This window comes from Hipposideros armiger, unplaced genomic scaffold (genome assembly GCF_001890085.2).
Source record: "Hipposideros armiger isolate ML-2016 unplaced genomic scaffold, ASM189008v1 scaffold_1289, whole genome shotgun sequence".
Lineage (NCBI taxonomy): Eukaryota > Metazoa > Chordata > Mammalia > Chiroptera > Hipposideridae > Hipposideros > Hipposideros armiger.
The window spans coordinates 151,982-173,199 of NW_017732639.1; the positions used below are offsets into that span (position 1 = coordinate 151,982).

The window sequence follows — 21,218 nt, forward strand, 5'->3', positions numbered from 1 at the left end:
AGAACCGAAATGAGAGATGAGAACAATCAGAGAAAGGTGAAGCAAGTTTAAAAATAGTAAGCAGAGACATTAAGGGAAACTCAACATGAGTTCGTCAGTGTTCCTTCAGCCCAGGTCAGATGTGCTGTCTGGGTGTGAGCTGTGACACCCGTTTCCGGGCCAGACCCCATGCTCCTCCTTGTGGGCTGGGCTCATGGTGTCTCATGAGGCTTTGGGGTGGTTTCTCTTCAGCTTGCCATTTCAAGTTGGAGGCAGGATGTCTCTCCTGCTCCTGAGTCTGGGGGACAGCGAGGCTGGGAGGAAGTCCGGCCTCATGGCGCCTGGAGGTGAGGTGTCAGAGCCTGGTGCTATTCCTTGTATTCTTTAGAGAAGGGGGTGCAGCTCTGTGACTGAGTCTCCTGCTGTTATTACATGTTGGTTGGAGAAGCTGTTTGGGATCTTGCAACCCTGTTTAAAGTGCTGTGGTTTGGTGAGAAGGGCCTGAGCTTTTTGGGTAAGTGCTTAAGTGGAAGCGTCTGGGTTTGGATGTGCCAAAGGAGGCTGGTGGAGGAGGAGTGACATGTGACGAGCTTGGCTGGGTTTTAAATGGAAGAGCCAGAAAGCAAAAGTCCTCCTTTCAGCAGGCTTGGTAGAGCTGGGCTCCAGCACAATTGTGCATAGGGATCTTTCGGACCTTGCGTAACGGGGCGTGGCTGGGAATGCCCAGTGCATACAACTCACCTGGTACAGCAGGGCAAAGATGCTAAGCAAGAAATACTGCGTTTGTCCCCTTCCACCACTCGGCACTGCCAGCCTGCACCTAGGCTAAGGCCCTTTATCAATTCTGATGGATCTCGGCTCCCCCAGTCTCAGTCTGGCTGGCAATTCAGAACAGCCTGATCTGGGATGTTTAGGTGGGCATGAGAGGCTTTGTGTGTGAAAAACATTTTTGAAGCTGAAAGCTTTAAACAAACATTCCTTATTAGGAGTCACTGATACCATGATTAGACTGGGACAAGTTAAACGAGCTTGTTCACCTTCAGTGGCATTCTTTTCTTTTTCTCCTGTGCAGTTTTTCTTAGGCTGCTTAGCTTCTATTCATTGACAAAAGAAATTAAGGCCCCACCTCTTCACTTTTATTAGGCTCAGATATTAAAGGCATTCAGCAATTCTGATAGCAGCTTTCTCAGCATCCTGGTTCTTCTGTCCTGCTCTGACTTCCCTTTGTTATGACTGGATGTCTCTGTGTCTGGCTCCTCTGTTCCTATGGAAAGCTAATGCCTGTGGCCTTGTCCTTGGTCTTGATACAAAGTGGGCATCTGTGGCCCTGCCATTGCTCTGAGGCCAGGTGTGCTGCTTTTCTTCACTGTCAGGCCCTTCCCTGTGAGGATGAAGACCTCACGACCAGACAGGACCTCGGTTAGGCTTCAGGGCTCCAGGTATACAGCCTGTGGCCCTGGGCAGACTTGGCCTGCCACCCCTGGGAGCCTGTCAGCTTTCAGTTTAGACCAGTAAGCTCTTTATTCCTTCATTTTCTCTGTTTTAGAATGAGAATGTCTATCCTGTAGTTGCCCCATTGTGTTTTGGAAGCAGATGACTTTCACAGATCCACCNTAAACTCAAGTTGGTCTGACTCCAAAGCTTGGACTGTTTTACTGCCTCCTTTTCTTTTCCTTCCTCAGGAGAAGGAGAGATAAGCTGCAAAAGCTGTAGGGTTGGACTGGACTGGGGCGTGGGGATTCTGCTGTCCATCCTTGTTTGAATCACACAGGCTTTTCCACCTTTTACTTTGAGTCTGAGAAACTATTCTGGTTAAGTCCAGTGGGAAAATAATGGCCCAGCTTTGTGGACAAGAAGACGTGGAAAAGACGAGAGAGGCACCAGGAGATTTTGCAGATGCTCCCACTCCCCTGAGGTCAGACCGACAGACTTCCAGGAGCAAGACCTCTTGGGCCCCCAGGGAGGGGAGACCTAGTGCCATGTAATTCTCTAGCCAGCTTGTCTTTGATCTGCAGGAGTGTCTGTACAAATGGGGGATTCCTGGGTCACTTTTCCTGGGAAAGTCCCACAACCACTCTCTGGCCTAAGTGCTCTTAGGGGAGGGAAGTAATCCTGGTGGCAAGTATCTTGTGACTGGTGAGCTGAGGTTGGGGCCCTCCCTCCTTTCAGTAAACTCTGGAGTCGTTGGCTTGTAGAGAAGAGGTTTGGGCCCAGGGCTCTTGGTTCCTTGAAAACAGCTTGACAGCTAGTCAGGCTGAGGGGTCTTGGGGTTTCCTCCTTGTAGCATTCTAAAGTCTGGGCTCACTAAATAGTCTTGGACCCCAGGTGCGACTATCTCAGAACCAACTTACAAAGAAAATAAATAACTCCTAGGAACTGTCCTTATCTGAGTGTTGTTTAAGATTTGAAGATGTGAAGCAAAGTCTCCCTTAGACTGAGATGGAAGGGCACCAGGGGGTGAGACAGAGGCCCGCGTTCTGAAGAGGAGCTCTGCTCTCCCCTGATAGTCTTGTCCAGCTGTGCGTCTCAGGTCAGCCGGCGTGTGTGTTAGTGTGCTGGGGCTGCCATCACAAAGTACCACAGACTGGGTGGATTAAACAACAGAAATTTATTCTCTCAATTCTGGAGGCTACAAGTCCAAGATCAAGGTGTTGGCAGGGTTGGTTTTTTCTGAGGCCCCCTCCTTAGTTTATGGATGGCCAACTACCCCCTGTGTCTTTACGTGGTCTTTCCTCTGTATCTATTCGTGTCCTTGTAAAGATACCAGTCATATTGGATTAGGGCTCACTCTAATGACCTCATGTTAACTTGATTACCTCTTTAAAGCTCTCATTTCTAAATACAGTCATATTCTGAGGTACTGGGGGTTAGGCCTTCAGCATATGAATTTGGGGAGGGAGGACATAATTTAGCCTATAACAAGGTATTTCCAAAATCCTCATCGGACAAGGCTCAGTGTCGTGGTCAGGGACGGAGAGGCACTCACTGCTGGTCCTGCCAAGGGACCAGGAGAGGAAGCGGGGGGACCCAGCCCAGCCGGTGGAGGAAACTTGATTGGCCTTGTCCAAAGGCTCAGCCCAGGGAAGTCCAGGCCGAGCTGTTCCCTTGTAGTCTGGGCTCTCTGACAGCAGTGGGTTCTGTGCGGTGTCTTCATCTGGCTCCCATGTGGCCCTCAGCCCTCCTGTGAAGACAGAGATGCTAATACCCTGAATACCCTGCTAACAACATCTAGCGCAGGCCTGCAGAGGAAGCCCCCTTCTCTAACCAAGGCCAGAGCCAGGCTGTTATTGCCAGTGCACACAGCCTGTCTTTAAGCAAAATTCTTTGGTGTTCTACTGGTTTAATTTTTTTTTTAATGTAAAAGGAAAACTATTGCACTGATTCAAAATTAAGCTGTTTAACAAATGTTGAAATGAAGGTTCAAAATACAGAATACATTTTGGTTAATTCAATTAGTATTTGCCTAGAGCCTGCCGAATTCTGGGGCCTGTGCTCCTCCCCAGGCAGCTTGGGAGCTTGGAGGAGGTAGCTGGCTGCAGGCTAAGGTTATACAGGAGGCCCATGCACACTCTAGATCAGCGGTTCTCAACCTGTGGGTCGCGACCCCTTTGGGGGTCAAACGATCCTTTCACAGGGGTCACCAGGTACTCGTATGTGGGCGTATCTGCATGTGGGCCTGGAGACGGATAGAGGAGCGGTGTCTCGGTTCCTAAGACCATCGAAAATATGTGTTTTCCGATGGTCTTAGGTGACCCCTGTGAAAGGTTGAGAACCGCTGCTCTTGATAATAGAGAAAACTTGCCAATTCAGATCTGTTTTTTTCTCTTGTTGCTTAGCATTCTAAAATAATAGAATGAAGAGAAATGACTGGTTTTATCATCTGTTGGGGGAGGTTACATCCTCTTCTCCCATTGGTCCTTTGGGAATATAATTGCATTAATCTATTATGTCTTGCTCATGCCAGGCCCAAGCATGGCCAAGTTCCCCTTATGGTAGAGCTGCCTTCTCCTCTGAATGTAAGGCTACTAAGAGAGGGGCCTCCAGTATAGAGGTGGTCAGATGGGAGAGGCTGCTGTGGACAACTCCTCACGTGTCTGTCTCTCTCTCTTTCTCTCTCTCTCTCTCTCTCTCTCTCTCTCTCTCTCTCTCTCTCTCTCTCTCTCCCCCCCCTCTCCACTCAGATACACCTTTAACATTTTGTGTCAGCCAATGTTTACCAAGCGTCCCCCTATATCAAGTTCATTGCTAAGCTCTGATGATAAAAACGCAAATAGCACATACTCGTTACTCTCAAGCATTTTAATTTAGTAGGGGAGACAGACTTTGAGGAATTGTATACACAGGGCTGTAAGTGAGATGATAAGGGTGGCACCAGCTATGGCAGGAGCGGAGTGGAGGCATCCAGGACCTTCAGGCACTGGGAGTCGTGGTGTCGGGAAAGGCTTCCTGGGGCTGGTGCATTTGGATAAGCTGTAGCATGGGTGGGATCTGCAAGCATAGATGGAGAAAAGCAGCCCAAATAGGAAACAGAGAAAACAGGAGAATCTTTCTGGATTTAGAAGTAGGACGTGGGCCAGTGTGGCAGCACCTGAGAGCATGGTGAGAAGTGCACCTGGGAGGGTGGATCTTACTGGAGANATTTTCTAAATTTCACAACACATACAAATCCTGAATCCTAATCAACTTCAAGGTGCCAAACTGGCCTTTGTGTGGTGCAGTTCCTGTGGCCATGACATCTATCACCAGACACTGGCATTCTAAAACATGGCTGCTCCTTCTTCACTGGTGGTTGTACAGCTGTGGGTATCATCTTCTCCCTGGCTGGTAACAAAGAGGAGGGAGGGTAAAGTCCTGTGTTAGGGGGAGCCCCAGCCTCATACATTATCACAGTAGGAAGATGACAGCATCTAGGGAGGCCTATGGGTGAAGGGAAGGATGAATGATGAATGGACCACACCTTTTCTTACACAACATTCCCTGCCTTATCTTTGTAGCAAAGGGTGAGCCAGTTTCATGGTATATGAAGCCTGCCTGCTCATCAGGGTCAAATGTGCGGCTCTGTTAATAGTCCAGTCCAGAGAGAATGAAAATGCTTTCAGCCAATATATCGTATTAATAACAGCTGTCACTTACTGAGCATGTAAAGAGTAACATCCTCCTCTGCCCATTCTCTCCGTCTTGGGTTCGTGGGGCACCCCTCCTTAGAGTCCCCAGGGCACAGTACCTATTCCTGTGCCTCCACTCCGTGTCAGGCCCCCGGTGTCTGCTGTAGCTCCCCTCACTGGTAGGGAACACGATTTCAGTTCCACTCCCCACCATCTACTTGGAGGGTGCCTTGATGTTGCTTGTCCCTTTGCAGTGTGCCCTGGATCTGGCTGTCTCTCCCAGCCCCTTTGGGTTATTGCCTCTCCCAGATGTCCTCTCTGGCCTCTTCACCTCACTTCTCTCCAGGAAGCCTCCTGGTACACTGTTTCTGCACTTTGTGCACTTAAACCCCACATCCCTGGTGAGCCCAGGCTCCTTGAGGGAGGTACTGTGTCCTGCGGGGATGAACAGACATGGAAGACACCAGACACACTGAATGCTACCGGATGACATGTTTGCCTCTGAGACCCCAAATTCCTGGAGGGCAGGGATTGTCCCATCATGCGTTACTGACAGGGAGCTCTAACCTCGACAGTGACAAGGGAAGAAAATGGCTTTTGCTGCCAGAATGGGAATGCTTGCATAGCAACCTCATGGCTTCCCTGTTCCAAAAAGAATGTCTGTGTTCATTGATGGGCACCGGAGGTGTGTTTACCCCTTCAGAGATCTCTTCTGTACCCCACTGTCACCTCATAGCCATCCTGTGACAGATTGGCAGGGCCCATTGTTACCCAGGTATCCTGCCATCACCTCAGACCCAGCAGGTCTAGCTGCCCATAGCAGGTTCCCCCTCCTGAGTGCTCCCAATCTAACCAGCCCCAGGCTCCTGGGTTGTAAAAATGATATACCCTTGACTCATGTTCTGCATCACACCAGCTCCCACGGGTCCACCCAGCTTGCTATTTGCCAGGTACGAAGTCATCGATGGGCAGAGGGCCCAAGGGTTGTCTTATAGCCCTTCTGTCCCAGGGAACATAGCCTGGGCCCTCTGGGCTTGGCACCTTCTAACTGCCCCCCACCTTTCACCCCAAATGGGGCCAGTCTACTGAAATATGAGATCTTTCTTTTTAAAATCTCTGTCGTGTTTACAGCTGAGCTCACTTGATTTGTTGTGCGCTGGTACCCAGACTCCTGAAGCAGATTCCCAAGCTCCTCTCATTAATTACCCTTGTCATGCTTATGCGAATTCCATGGATGGTTTGGACTCATCTCGAGCAACTGGATGCTCCTGTATAATCTTGTCAATCATTTTGACATTGACCAGTTACATCCTGCCCTTACATGCTTCTCTGCCTTTCATGCACCATCCCCTCTGCCTGGAAGAGCACTTTCTGCCTTATCTTCTGAGAAAGCTCCTACTCATCCTTCAGAACCCAGGGAAACTGCATACCTGCCTCTTTCAGCATGCCTCACACTGTCGTAATTATCTGTTCATACTCTGTCATCTCCATTAGACCGTGGGGACAGGAACTAGGTCTGATTTATCAATATTCCCCCCAGTGCCCAGCACAGCACGGTTCCGGGAATGTTGGCTGTGTGGGTCCATCCATCCATTCATTCACAAGTATTTACTCATAAACTTGCTTTGCGCCAGGCACTCTGGTGGGTACTGGGCACGTATGGGTGAACAAGACAGAGAGGATCCCTCTGCCTCCATGGAGAGGATTAGCAAGGCCTGTTAGCAAGGAAATAAATATGTGGATGAGATACTTTGTAATCGCTGTGGTTTGAAGGGGCTGTTTTAGATGGAGGTGTGCAAGGAAGGCCTCTCAAAATACTTTGCAGCTGAGACCTAAAGGCTGAGACTAAATCAGTGGTTCCAAGAACTGAGAACGTGAGCTCAGGGCAGAGGGGACAGCAGGCAGGCAGGCGTAAACTTGCAGGGGAGGAAAAGTTCTTGGCGTGTCAGGGGCGGACAGGAGACCAGTACTGCCAAAGCATGAGGAGCAATGGAGAGGGACATGTGGGGCGGGCCCAGCCAGATTCTGCTGCGCCTCTTTTCATAAGAGTTTAAGTTTTCTTTCCTGGGAGCAGTGGGAAGTCCTCAAAGAGAAGGATTTCAGACTTTCGCTACCGCAGGTGTGAATGTATTGAATACTGCCCTACTTCTGCTGTGTCCCTTTTCCTGCTGCTGCTGCTTTCGTCCCCACCCAAGCTTGCTAACATTCAGACACCGAGATTTGCACACTGTGTTTGTTCAGTAGCCATCTGGCCTGCTCTTCTCCCCAGGGACCAGCTCCGTTCCTTGTCACAGCCTTGCCTGGCTCCTGCCGCGGCCCCAAGGTACCACTGAGGCTCCACCTCCCCTGCCAGCTCCCATTCTCTCCTGAATCCATTGTGAAGTGCTTCCAGGACTGCTGAGGCTCAGAACTGTTTCTGAACCTTCCTTGGCCTTTGCACCTATGAATCACTGCCCTCCCCTTCCACATGCATGGTTGCTTATCTTTCTTTGCCGTACCTCCATCCTTCAAAGGAGACAGCCTCTTGGGGTTATCTGGGTTCTCCCTCCCTGAGTTTAGTTTAAAGTCTCTCATCTACTGAGCTCTCCTGACACCAATACATCTTGAGGTTATCTCCTCACTTGAAAAAAAAAAAAAANAAAAAAAAAAAAGCTAACATTGAGTCCTCCCTACATGCAAGGGAATGCACTAAACATTTTCTATGAAATATTAATTCCTCGTTTAATCATGACATCAACCTTGTGCGTTAGGTGCTGTTATTATCCCTATAAGAATACCGAGGCTCAGAGATCACACAGTAAATGGCAGAGCTGGGTTTGAACCCTGGCTGTTTAACTGCTATTGCCTGGTACAGGTTCTTTGTGCTCCTAACATTCTGTTTTGTTTGTTTGCTTTTTAATTAAAGTTTATTGGGGTGACAAGGGTTAGTAAAGTTACATAGGTTTCAGGTGTACAATTATGTAATACATCATCTATATGTTGCCTTGTGTGTTCACCACCCAGAGTCAGTTCTCCTTCCATCACCATGTATTTGACTCCCTTTACCCTCATCTACCACCCCCTTCCCCCTTACCCACTGGTAACCACTAAACTATTGTCTGTGTCTATAAGTTTTTGTTTCTTAATTTGTTTGTCTTGTTCCTTTGTTGTTTTCAGTTTTATATCCCAGATATCAGTGAAATCATATGATGGACTTTTTCTGTCTGACATTTTGCTTAGCATAATAATTTCAAGATCCATCCATGTTGTTGCAAATGGCAAGATTTCCTTTTTATGGCTGAATAGTAAATATACACGTGCACGTGGCACACACACATGTGCGCGCACACACACACATACACACGCGCGCGCGCGCACACACCCTCCCCCTTCCCCCCACATCTTCTTTATCCATTCATCCATCAATGGGCACCTAGGTTGTTTCCATCCAAAGCATTCCTTTTGCAAGGTAAGTGAGATCCTCCTGTGCTCAAAGCCTTCCTCTGGGTTCCCATCTCAGAGTGTGGAAAAATGAGAGGAAGAAAGGTGTGCATCCTCAGGCGAGTTGCCTAATCTGTTTGCTCACCTGTAAAAGGAGGAGAGTGATTACTGCGTGGTGTGTGGAGATTGAGATAATGTTGGATAGACTCTTAGCTAGTAACTAACTAACAGATACCTACCTGCCCAAGAGGAGAAAGGAGTACATGTTAACTGAATCCCTACCCTGTGCCAGGCACACCACACTACTATCTGTTTTAATCTTTTTGATTGTTTTTATTTTTATCATAACTATATATCTACACAATTTAAAGAGTCAGATAATTGTATATGACTTATTAAAACAGCCATCTCCTCACCAACCCATCCCCATTGCTTTTGCTCAGATGCAGCCATTTAAAATTCTTTTAGTATTTTTTATCTAAGTCACTAAAAACAGTGCTTGTTCTGCCACTTGCTGTGTTTGTCCTATGCAGTGACTTCTGAGTTCCCAGTCAGAAGATGAGGAATCAGCTCTCTTTCCACTCCTACCCCCACTGCTCACTCCCAAACACTTTCCACCCCCACTCCCCATCCTGCCAGTGCAGCTTCCATTAGCTCCAGCATGGACCGGCTGCCTTTTATGCTTGCTGCATAGCTGTCGCCATGGCATCTCCCTTATGACTCCTATCACATTCTCCATGACCTTGCGGATATATGTTTTTCAAAATAAATTCCTCTGCTGTTGTTTCAGTGTGTAGCTAAATTAGATGCTTGGCTTCACTCTGCTGTATTAACCTGAGGTCTGTCCTGTTTACTTGCCCTCATAACAATGAGATTGGTTTATACTAATTTTATAGATGAGACAATTGAGGCTCAGAGAGGTTAAATAACTTGTCTAAAGACCTACAGCCATTAGCAGCAGAGCCCAGGTTTTAAGACTATNCTGAGAGAATTATTGCTGCATTGGTTGCAAATTCCCTCCCCGTTATGTGCAAAGGACTTCTATATATACTATCTCATTGAATTCCCACAATTGCACCATGTGTATATTTTCACCCACATTTTATATAAATAGGAAAAATGGAACTCAGCGATGTTGAGGAACTTTTCCAAGGGCCTTGCCCCTGACGGAAAGAACATGGGTTCAAATGCAGGCCTGACTATCAGTCTTGACAATCTCATGGGTTGTTTACCTCCTCTCTGGGTGATGGGAAGCAGGTGAAGAGTTGTGCAAGCCCTGGACTGCCGTGATAGGATTTGTGAAATAGACTCATCCTCCTGGCAGCAGTGCAGAAGGTGAGGTGTGTGGGGGTAGGAGGGGTGGTGGTGGTGGGGTGCTGCAGGCAAGAAAACCGGTCAGGAAGCCATTGCTGTCATTCTGATGGGAAATTATGTGGCCTGAAGCAGGGAAGGTGAAGATGAGGGGACAGATCTGAGAGGGGGTGAGGAAGGAGACTTGACCAGAAATGGTGACTAACTGGCTGTAGGTGAGAGAAGGGAAGGCCAGGGATGACGCCCAGGTTTCTGGCTTGGTGACTATGGTGACATCGCTGAGGTAGGACAGAGAGCACCATCTGTTGGGGAAGACCATCCTTTGGGTCTCGGAGCATGGGGACATGGAGAGGGATGTGGGCCATCTGCTGCCACCTCCTCCTCCCAGCCTCCACTGGCTTCCAGGCCTTTGTTTCCCCTGATGATGGGTAGTTTTGTTTGATCAGTAAATCTGCACAGGTTTCTTCAGGGCTTACAGAATGGAGATGCCCTCAGAGGCCCAGACGCATGGAAGGCTTGCAGGGGAGGTGGCTGTGGACAGCTGCTTTCATCCCTTTCCTAAAAGATTAGAGATGGGGAAACCACAGTTANAAAAAAAAAAAAGCTAACATTGAGTCCTCCCTACATGCAAGGGAATGCACTAAACATTTTCTATGAAATATTAATTCCTCGTTTAATCATGACATCAACCTTGTGCGTTAGGTGCTGTTATTATCCCTATAAGAATACCGAGGCTCAGAGATCACACAGTAAATGGCAGAGCTGGGTTTGAACCCTGGCTGTTTAACTGCTATTGCCTGGTACAGGTTCTTTGTGCTCCTAACATTCTGTTTTGTTTGTTTGCTTTTTAATTAAAGTTTATTGGGGTGACAAGGGTTAGTAAAGTTACATAGGTTTCAGGTGTACAATTATGTAATACATCATCTATATGTTGCCTTGTGTGTTCACCACCCAGAGTCAGTTCTCCTTCCATCACCATGTATTTGACTCCCTTTACCCTCATCTACCACCCCCTTCCCCCTTACCCACTGGTAACCACTAAACTATTGTCTGTGTCTATAAGTTTTTGTTTCTTAATTTGTTTGTCTTGTTCCTTTGTTGTTTTCAGTTTTATATCCCAGATATCAGTGAAATCATATGATGGACTTTTTCTGTCTGACATTTTGCTTAGCATAATAATTTCAAGATCCATCCATGAGGACATACATATGGCCAATAGACATATGAAAAGATGCACAGCATCACTAATCACCAGAGAAATGCAAATAAAAACCACAATGAGATATCACCTCACACCAGTTAGAATGGCTATCATCAACAAGACAAATAATAGCAAGTGTTAGAAAGGCTGTGGAGAAAAAGGAACCCTCATACACTGTTGAGGGAATGCAGATTGGTGCAGCCGTTATGGAAGGCAGTGTGGAGATGCCACAAAAAATTAAGGATAGAATTACCACATGACCCAGCAACCCCTCTCCTGAGTATCTGCCAAAAAAATCTGAAAACATTTATCCGTAAAGATATATGTACTCCGGTGTTCACTGCAGTTTCATTTACGGTGGCCAAGACATGGAAACAACAAAACTGTCCTCCGATAGATGACTAGATAAAGAAGATGTGGTATATATACACAATGGTCCTAACATTCTTATCCATACCGATCTCCTAAGCTACTTATCTGTGGCTGCTCACTTCCCTCTCTTTACTCCAAAAGTCCAACATCACAGGGTGAATGAGCAGAGACTCTTAGGAACTCCTGTTTCCTGACCGGTGCCACTCTCGGGTATGGGAGCCATGCCTCTGTTCTCCACAGTACTTGTGCCCACTGGGCACACACCTAGCTTTTGCTGAATGAGCGAATGACAGCTCCTCCTGCTTCCAGTTTATAGACATGAGCTAAGTCTCTTCCTAGGATTACAAATGCTGTGATCCAGGGGGAGGGGGTGGGAAGCATGAAAAATGAGAAGAGGCTGCAGGAAGACAGTTTAGCCTAAAGACTAGAGTCGGAGTGGTCTGGGGATGGAACCTGTTGCCATCTCTCCTGTTAGAGGGGAGAATCAGCATTAGGGGAGCGGCTGGACCACATATCCTTGGAGAAGTTCTCCAGCCCCGAGAAGGTGGAATTCTGCACCTGGGTAGAGTAGAATGGTGCTGGGTAGAGTAGTACTAAAATTGTGAGAGACAGTGCTCCTGGTTCCTGGGACAGTACTCTCCCCAAGACAGTGCACCTGCAGCCTTCCTAGGTGGGAACATTGGGCCATTCGAAAAGTAAAAGTGGTAGTTGAGGCCTCTCAGCCTGGATCACACCTGCCCTAGGAAAGCGTTGCAAGTGTGAGACAAATGCAGATACAAGCCAGCTAAACGCCTGCCATGACCCGCACATAGGGGAGCCTTCCCCTCCGCAGTGGTGGTGGGAGCTTCTAGAGCCTGGGACTATAATGATGGCCAACAGTGGCAATTGCTATCTCGCTGCTACAGGTGACTCTGGAGAGCCCTAGTGACTGTTCATTACAGAAGTGAGTGGGATCCTGTGCTAAAGATCATGGGAAAAGAGCACTTGTGCCAGGAGGGAGAGGCCATAGGGATGGCAGAAACCACAGATCGGCTCCGAGGATTCTTATGAGCATGCGCTGTACAAAGATGGAATAAGAGGGTTTTGTGGTCTTGTGTGCATAATGTGGAATGCTCTGTAACTTTTACTTTGTTCTATATTTGAATTTTCAGTGAGAGAAGGCAGAGATTAAGCAGGAGGAAGGAGTCATGGCTTCTGATGCCAGTCACGCACTGGAAGCTGCCCTGGAGCAGATGGACGGGATCATTGCAGGTACAGCCAGGGCATCCTAATGACGGAGGGCTCATCCTCCACACCTGAGAAACTTTTCTCTCATGTTACTTTTCTTTTTGGCACAGAGAGAAGCGCCTTGTTAGATTTATTTTATTGTGCATACCACCTCTGTCTGTCTGTCTCTCTCTCTCTCTCTCTCTCTCTCTGTCTCTGTCTCTGTCTCTGTCTCTGTCTCTGTCTCTGTCTCTGTCTCTGTCTCTCTTTTTAAAGATTTTATTGGGATATTGGGGAAGGGGAACAGTGTGTTTTCCCAGGACCCATCAGCTCCAAGTTAAGTTGTTGTCCTTCAATCTTAGTTATGGAGGGCGCAGCTCAGTTCCAAGTCTAGTCACCGTTTTCTATCTAGTTGCGGAGGGTGCAGCCTACCATCCCATGAGGGAGCCGAACCGGCAACCTTGTTATTCAGAGCACGCGCTCTAACCAACTGAGCCATCCAGCAGCCCATCGGCAGCTCAGCAGCAGCTCAGCTCGGGCACAGCTCACTGGCCCATGTGGGAATTGAACCAGCAACCCTGTTGCTCAGAGCTCACGCTCTAACCACCTGAGCCACCCGGCTGCCCCAACCATCTCTTTTTTTAAGAGTACAGACTTCTAGGACTCTAATATCTGGTGTGAGTTTAGGCCCCTGTTGAGACAGGGTAGATGTACCATATGTTAACATGCATATAACTGTGTCACAGTTTGGATCCTCGCTGCGAGGCAGCTTGAGTGCAATGAGATTGATTTTATTGTAAATTTCTTCAGAGCACATCCTGGCTTATTACTTTCAAGCTGAAACTCAAAGTCTGGCAGCCTTTGCCACCTAATAAAGATGTCAGCTCACTTCCCTGGCTGGTCTCCAATGTGCTTGGGAGTCAGGAGGCCGTTTTGTATTGCTTCACCTCTGCCGGGCTCCTTTCATTCCTGTGTTGGCTTTATAATGGTGTGTGGGAGAGCCCCGGGGGCTCTGTGGGGCTGTCTATAGGGGAAAAGAGTAGGGTCCAGTTCTGTTCTTGCTCCTATTCCCTTACCCAGCATGGCTTTGCTCTCGTCTCTCTTACACATTAGACTTCCAGGTAAGGGTTCCTTAAAGGGTGGCACAGCTAAAAGGAAGTTGGAAACTGTGGTACCACATTGTAACACTTCAGATCCTGCAGAAATAACATTTTTGTGTGAATATTTAAAACGTCCTTTCTGTAATTCTATTCTCTTATTAATTTGAAGTCAAACAGTAATCAAGTAGTGCCAACACTACCAAAACACAATTGCTTTTGCTTCTGTTAAAGTACTCAAACGAGTACCCAAGAACTGCATTCTCTCACTTTCTGAAAACACAATTACCACTTACTTCAATGGAAGAAAATGTTATGGGCTTCCTGCACAGCCCAAATAGCAACCGTTTATGCAAAAACAACATGGATTCCTACTAAAACAAACACGTTTCCTTCAATAATGATTATTCATAGTCATAATACTACATAACAAGGAATTTCCCTTTATTCATTACTCTATGCAGTGGTTCTCAACCTTTCACAGGGGTCGCCTAAGACCATCGGAAAACATATATTTTCGATGGTCTTAGGAACTGAGACACCGCTCCTCTATCCGTCTCCAGGCCCACATGCAGATACGCCCACATACGAGTACCCGGCGACCCCTGTGAAAGGGTCGTTTGACCCCCAAAGGGGTCGCGACCCACAGGTTGAGAACCGCTGCTCTATAGTATGGTAGGTTATTGTTCACTTTCCAAAATTCTTTCCAAAAAGAGTACACTTAGAGTATGTGGTATCAGTGTTTATATAACTAAGCATTTAATGCAAGAAAAAGTGTCCTCCTCTTCCAATCAGTGCACACGATGCAGGAGATTATTACTCCCATAGACAACCAGGACAGGGGTACTCTGAGAGGACGTCCTGAGGCACAAGTGCCAAGTACTACACCTGAGCCTCATCTCAAGTCACTCAGTGGCCCTGGAGGGGTGAGAAAAAGAAATGCATGTAAGCAGGAATAGGACTTTTCAATGAAACTTTCTGTTAAGTTGAATTCTTGAAACCTGAGTGGGTGTATCCTGCGTGTGACTACTTGATTAGAACCCTGGAATTTTATGCCAGAAAATTGGGACGAGGTAACTATTAAACACTCCAGGACCCCTGTCACAATGATTTGTTTCTAGTACAAAAGATCATTGTAGCTTCTAGTACATGTTAGCCTTTGATCTGGTCTTCCTCCTATTTGGTCCCTGTGATTTGCCTGCATATAACACTATAAATGAGTTACACTATTGACAATTGAAATTGAACTATGTATTGCTTATTTACATCCCTGTGGATGGCCCAGACACGCAAATTTTGCATAGGGCTTAATGTGTAGGCTAACAGGTTCAGTGGCTGCTCCGTGAGGCCACTTCTGTACTAGGACCAGAGAACCTCATGGTGAGGACACAGAGGGCCATTTATTCCTCTTCACTGTGGCAGGATGTGACTCATGTGACTATCTGCGAGCTGTGCTCATCAACGAGAAATAGTAAAGAGGAATCTGTTTTTATGATAGTTAGAAAAGAGTTTGCTCTCTCTGGGCCTTTCTGAGAATTCTGATTGTGTCTGAGTTTTTTTTTAAGATTTAAAAATTGGGGACCGAGTAAGTTCTGATCAAGTCTGAGGTTATTTGCCTCAGCCCATAATAACGGGTCCATGCTCAGGACAGGTAGTTGGTCTTGCCCATGTTCTCTCTGAGGTAGATCAGTATATACAGTCATCAGTAACATAGTTGTCTGACTCCTGTTCAAGATTCAAGTTGAGAGTGTTCTGCTATGGCTTTGACCTGGAGTCGGAGTGAAAGTTTGGAGGTGTCTGGTGAGCTCAGATGTTAAAGACTGCCCTTTGTGTAAAGAGGTTGAAATAGTCCACAGTGGCAAGCACTGTTTAATAGCCATTATTCTTTTTTCTTTTTTCCTAGTTGATTTACTAGTTAATTGCCCTTTTGCATTCTGGCTTTATGCAGAGCTCTCCCATCCAATCTCCTTTTGCTTGGGCCCTACGCTTTGCCTCCTGTCCCCCTCAAGTGGCCCATTCAAGCCCAGATGTTAGGACATCAGGGAATTGTCAGTGGCCTACAGGGCAAACACCAGCTCAAATGCTGTCTTACCCCTAAGGTTCTGAACTGATGATTTCCTTCACTTCTGTTGCTTTAAAAAGTGTGTGTATATGTGGTTTTGCATCTTTGGGTGTTCTTGGAGGGTTTTCTCTGTACAACTAGTCTGCTACTGCCTGCACTGTTGTTGGTATAGTGCTGCTATCTTCCTTGGCTCATGGACCCCTTCCTCCATGTTCAAAGCCAGCAGTGGCCAGTAGAGCCCTCATATCACATCTCTCTGACCCAATCTTCTGCCTTTCTCTTCTTGATTTAAGAGACCATGTGATAATAATTCAGGATAATCTCCCATCTTATGACTCTTAATCACATCTGTAAAGTCCCTTTTGCCACATAAGGTTAACACATTCATAGGTTCCAGGGATTAGGATGTGGATATCTGTGGGCAGAGGTGGGGGTGGGGGTGGGGGTGGGGGCATTGTGTCATTATTCTGCCTAGCACCATGATCAATAAACATAATCCCTTAATTTCCCTTCTTAGTTTTAAACCAGCTGAGGAATAGACAAAAGTCAGATAAAGGGAGACCAAAATATCAACATTATTATGAGTTTTACTGGTTAGGAAAGTTAGCCACAATTAGGATCTTGATTATCACCCTTCCTACACACACACACCCCAAATTGAACTTAATCCCAAACTACAGATTTCCCCCTTGCTGGGGCAGAGCTGGTCTCACAAAGCATCCCCGAGGATCATGTTTGCATCCAGGAATGGGTGGCTTTAGAGAGGATTCCTTCTTTCAGCTCTGTCGTCAAAAGTGGCACTCCTCCTTTGGAGGAAAAAATTGAATGAGGGGGAGCAGGAGATTGAAACCACCCTTCCTTCCCACAGAAATATGGAAATACAATCCCTAATAGCAGTTCCTGATTTTTGTTGAGACTTCCTGTATGGCCTCGTCTATGGTCAGTTTTGGTAAAATGCTTAATGTGTGCTTGAACACAATGTGCCATCTCTAGTTGCCTGGGGCATGGTTCTCTATGTCCCTTGTTGCTCTGATATATCACTTCTTTATTTTTAATTTTCTTTTTGGGTCTGCTTGATCTGTCATTCCCAAGGGAGATGGTTACAATGTGTTATCTTTTTTACACACTGGGATTTGGTTTTGCAAATTTGTGTTTAGGAACTGGTAATCTAAGTTCATCAGTGAGAATGTCTGTAATTTTTCTTTGTAGTACTCAGGACTGCCAACTTGCACAATTCCAGAGTCACCATTCACACTCTGATCTACAAGTTGTACTGTCAGGCTCTCTTTATTGACTGAGCTGGGAGCATTCCCTTGTTTTCTATACTGAAGAAAGTAGATTAGAATTCTTCATTTCTTAAAGGTTTGATAGAATTAACTTGTAAAAGTATTTTGGTCTGGTATTTTCTCTGTGGAAAAATTTAATTATGGTTCAGATTTTTATAGAACTATTCAGATGATTTTAAATTTTACTTTTTATCATTTTATCCAGTGGCTGTGTGTGTGTGTGTGTAACAGTCTGATCAAAATACCTGAATAGTTTTGTCTTTTTGAACACTTTATATTTTAGTCATTCAGTGTCATAATTTTTTGTATGTCTTTCTTGATAACATCAAAGAACTGGATTTCTTTCATTTCATTATTCAAGTATTTGAGTTAAAATAGATGAGTTTAATGCGTTTATAATTGTTATAATTACTGGTATCCAGGTATGCCTGTGCTTGTTTTTCCGTTTTATGTTATCCAAGGCCACAGAGTGACACAGTTAATGAAAAACCCCAGTCTCCTCACCTGCCTTTGGCCTGACTCATTCTATATTTGTGAAGGGGTGTGTGTATTGGTGTGTGTATAGTAGAGTGTGTGCAGGATGGAGAGGGGTTACTCAGCAATTGTGTGGAGACTGGGGGTCCTGCTCTGCTTCTGTCCATTCTCTTGCCTGAAGTTCGGCGAGGGCACTTCCTAGCCAACCCTAAATTGGTTTTGTAGGAGCCAGAGTGCTGAGCACCCACCAGAGTGTGGGGAATCGGGCAGTTTCCTAGCTCCCCAGAGCCACGGACTTGCTTGTGGGTTGTGATCCACGATTCCCTCTATCCTGCACTTTCAGAAAGCAACCCGGCAATCAGATGGTAATTGTTTCCTTCTGTGTGGATTTCTCATTCCAGGGACTGCCACGGTAAGTAGGAAGTTGGCTCCTAGGAGAGTAAAGGGACCTGGAACTAGACGTCAGGCCTGCAGTGTAACCGGGCATGTGGTGGCCGTACAGCCCACATTTTCCAGCAGAAGCCTGATTTCAAATATTTTATCCTGTTGGCCTTATAAACAATCCAAATGCCCTAGAAATTCTGCTGTCTAAACCATATTTTCTGAAGTGTTTTCTTACTGCTCAAAGAGGCATGGAAATTGCAAATCCTTTGTTAGACTGTGTCGCCCCAGTTTTGGTTTCAAAAATATATGCAAAGATGACTTTTTTTTTTTTTAATGGTGGAGTTTAGAAAAGCAAAAACAGTCCTATTTGGGACATATCAGATTAGAAAGAGCTGACCAAGCACTCTTCCTCCTAGCTAGTCATCCAAGCATATGTGCAGACATTCAGTCCAATTCCCCGTCAGCATCTACTGGGCAGGCGCATGGTGCTAGGAACTCGGCTAACTATGACAGGGACTCTGCCCTCAGACACTTCACAGCCCACAATGGGGAGAGGAGATGCAGATATACAGAGTAGTTAAGACAGGTTAAAAGCATGAGCTAGTCAGGGGATACAGAGCTCTCCCAGCTGGGAAGATCCAGAAAGAGTCCTGTTCGCTAAACCCTCACCCAAACTGGCATGGCATCACTTCCGCTGCCTTCTGTTGACCAGAGCAAGTCACTAGGCCAGCGCAGCGTCAGGAACCACCTTGGATGGGAGGAGTGGAATGCGTATACAAAGGTGGGAGGAAGTTTCGGTGGCCATCTGTGCAGACAACCTTCCACATTAACTTAAAGGAAAGCATGCGTATGAATCTAAAGGCTGAAGAATGGCATCTCATTGGTTTAGCTGGTGTGTCTTTGGTCACTGGTGAGGGCTGGCTGTGTTTTCCCAGGTGTGGTAAGGGTATGAGCTTCCATATGTCAGTCCCAGTGGGCACAGTTGCCTGCCTCTGACAGATCTCGTCCTGTCATGCCCAGCCCAGGATTCAAGATGGTTTCTGCGAAGTTGACTCTGGGAGTGATTCTGCTGAGGCCGAAGTGGTCGTCTAGGCTTCTTAGGCATCTCTTCCCCATCTCCTTTCACTGCCTTTGCTCTTTACAGTTCCCTGCCCATGGCGTCCACCCTTCTTACCAAGGTTCCCGCCTTCTCTCTTGTTCCAGGCACTAAAACAGGTGCAGATATTAGCGATGGTAACTGTGAGCCTGGACTGGCCTCCCCCGCGCCCTACATGAACCCCTTCCCAGTGCTCCGTCTCGTCGAGGACCTGAGGCTGGCCCTGGAGATGCTGGAGTATCCTCAGGAGAAAGCAGCCCTCCTGAGCCAGATCCCAGGCCCCACAGCTGCCTACATAAAGGAGTGGTTCCAGGAGAGCTTGGTGAGTAGGCCCGTGGCCTGTGTGGGGAACAGAATCACGGAGCCCATGAAGTTCCACCACTGCCCGCGGCTCTTACTGCTTCTGCGCACCCTCCAGTCTTTTCTTGCTTCCCATCCAGCTTTGGTCAACCCCCGCAGGGTGGTCCTTCCCAGGAGGAGGGTAGAACCCAGTGAAACAGCTTAAGCTACCTGTGTACTCCAGCCCCTCTGTCCTGAGAAGGGGAAATCCTGGGCTAGGGGAGGGCAAACATGAAAGATCCCCCCCACCCTCTCCGAATTACATGTACTGCTTATTGAGTTATAACATCTAGCTGGGGTGTCTACCCTCAGCTGTATCCTCTGCTCTGTGTTCCTTACAACAGACTAGAACTTTATCATCTCAGTCATTCCTTTACTGCTGCCCCTACTCTTCAGACCTTCTTGCCTTAGAAATGCTTCCTGTCCCTAGAGTATTATATTGGATTGTCGGAAAAGTCATGATGTGTTTTTTCTTTGTTTTTCGTTGCAAAAATGTGTCGTGACTTTTCCGACAACCCAATAGAATGTAGCTTTCTTTACATTCTTTCTCCTCCTGTTCTTTCTAGATTAAACCCGTACACCTGCTCGTCTCTAGGGGAAGCTGTACATATGTGGCTTTGGTTACCCATCTTTCTCCCTGTGGAGACCAGCTAGTCAACGTTAAGAGACTAGTGCTATCTGAATGGGTCAGGCGAGGATCTCGCCTGCTGAGGGCTGGAGGGAGGAACCTGGGGAGCAAGGCGAAGCATGTGATGACCTAAGCTGAGTTTGAGGATGAAATCTGGGAGAAATTCTTCTAAAGCTAGAGTCTTGTAAACCTGAGTCAAAATTGGAGAGTGTGCATAGAGTTAGGAAGGCAGGAAAGGGACTAAAAACTTGGGAGGGAGGGCTTGATGCTGGAACCACAGACCAAGGATGTTGAGACCCCCTTGTTGATAGGCCATGTCATTTGTTACAGGTTACATCCCAGATGTCCTAGCCTACTTCCTGTTCAGGAGGCCTCTGTCAGTAGCCTCATCTCCATGCCTTCCTCTCAACACAGAAGAATTCCTTATTACATTCATTACATGTGTTATTTAATATTTTCATTATGTAGGCTGTCAGCCTGCTGTTCTGTAATATACCTATACCAGTGTGGTAGGGAGAATAATGGCCTCCCACAGATACTGACATACTAATTGCCAGAACCAGTGAATAAGTTATCTTACGTGGCAAAGGGGGACATAGCAAGTAGAATTAAGGTTGTTAATCAGCTGAGTTTAAAGTAGGGAGAGTAAGTAGCCTGGATTATCAAGGTGGGCCCAGTGTTATCACTGGAGTCCTTATCGACGGAGTCAGTGTCAGAGTGACTGTGATTCGAGAAGGGCTCGACCCTTCTGCTGCTGGATTTGAAGATGGATGGGGGCCAAGAGCCAAGGAATGCAGGCAGCTGCTAGGAGCTAGAAAAGGGCACTCTCCTCTGGGGCCTCTGGAAGGAACGCAGCCCTGCCAACACCTTGAATTTAGCCCAGTGAGACCCATTTTGGACTTCCAACCACTGGAACTGTAAGATAATACATTTGTGTTGTTATAAACCACTTAGTTTGTGGCAATTTGTTAAGGCATCGATAGAAAATGAAAATAAGCGGATATTGCATAGAGAGGAAGGTGGAGAAGGTTACTGAGTGGGTCTCAGATGGACCTGTTACAGTTTAGGTTTGAAAACCTTCTCCTCATCTCTTCCTTCAAATGAAGACAGTCCTTGGTGGTCGTCTCAGACTTGTGCGCGTAACAATAGACACCCCCATTGCTTCTCCACTCATTCGTTTAAAAGCATGGTTGGGAGTTGCAAAGGGGGAAATGGCTTTCTTTAGTAGTTCTCTCTTTCCTCTCCTACAGCATAAGGG

At 46.7% G+C, this 21,218-nt stretch overlaps 1 protein-coding gene across 1 annotated transcript in view; it reads left to right on the forward strand.

Moving 5' to 3' along the window:
* The window catches only part of PPFIBP2 (PPFIB scaffold protein 2), a 144,506-nt gene that overhangs the window by 31,718 nt on the left and 91,570 nt on the right, over positions 1 to 21,218 (forward strand). The window contains exons 2-3 of the mRNA XM_019633363.1: positions 12,540 to 12,639; positions 19,101 to 19,315. Coding sequence (XP_019488908.1) covers positions 12,576 to 12,639; positions 19,101 to 19,315 — 279 coding nt within the window. The 5' untranslated portion in view covers positions 12,540 to 12,575. The remainder of the gene's footprint in view (positions 1 to 12,539; positions 12,640 to 19,100; positions 19,316 to 21,218) is intronic.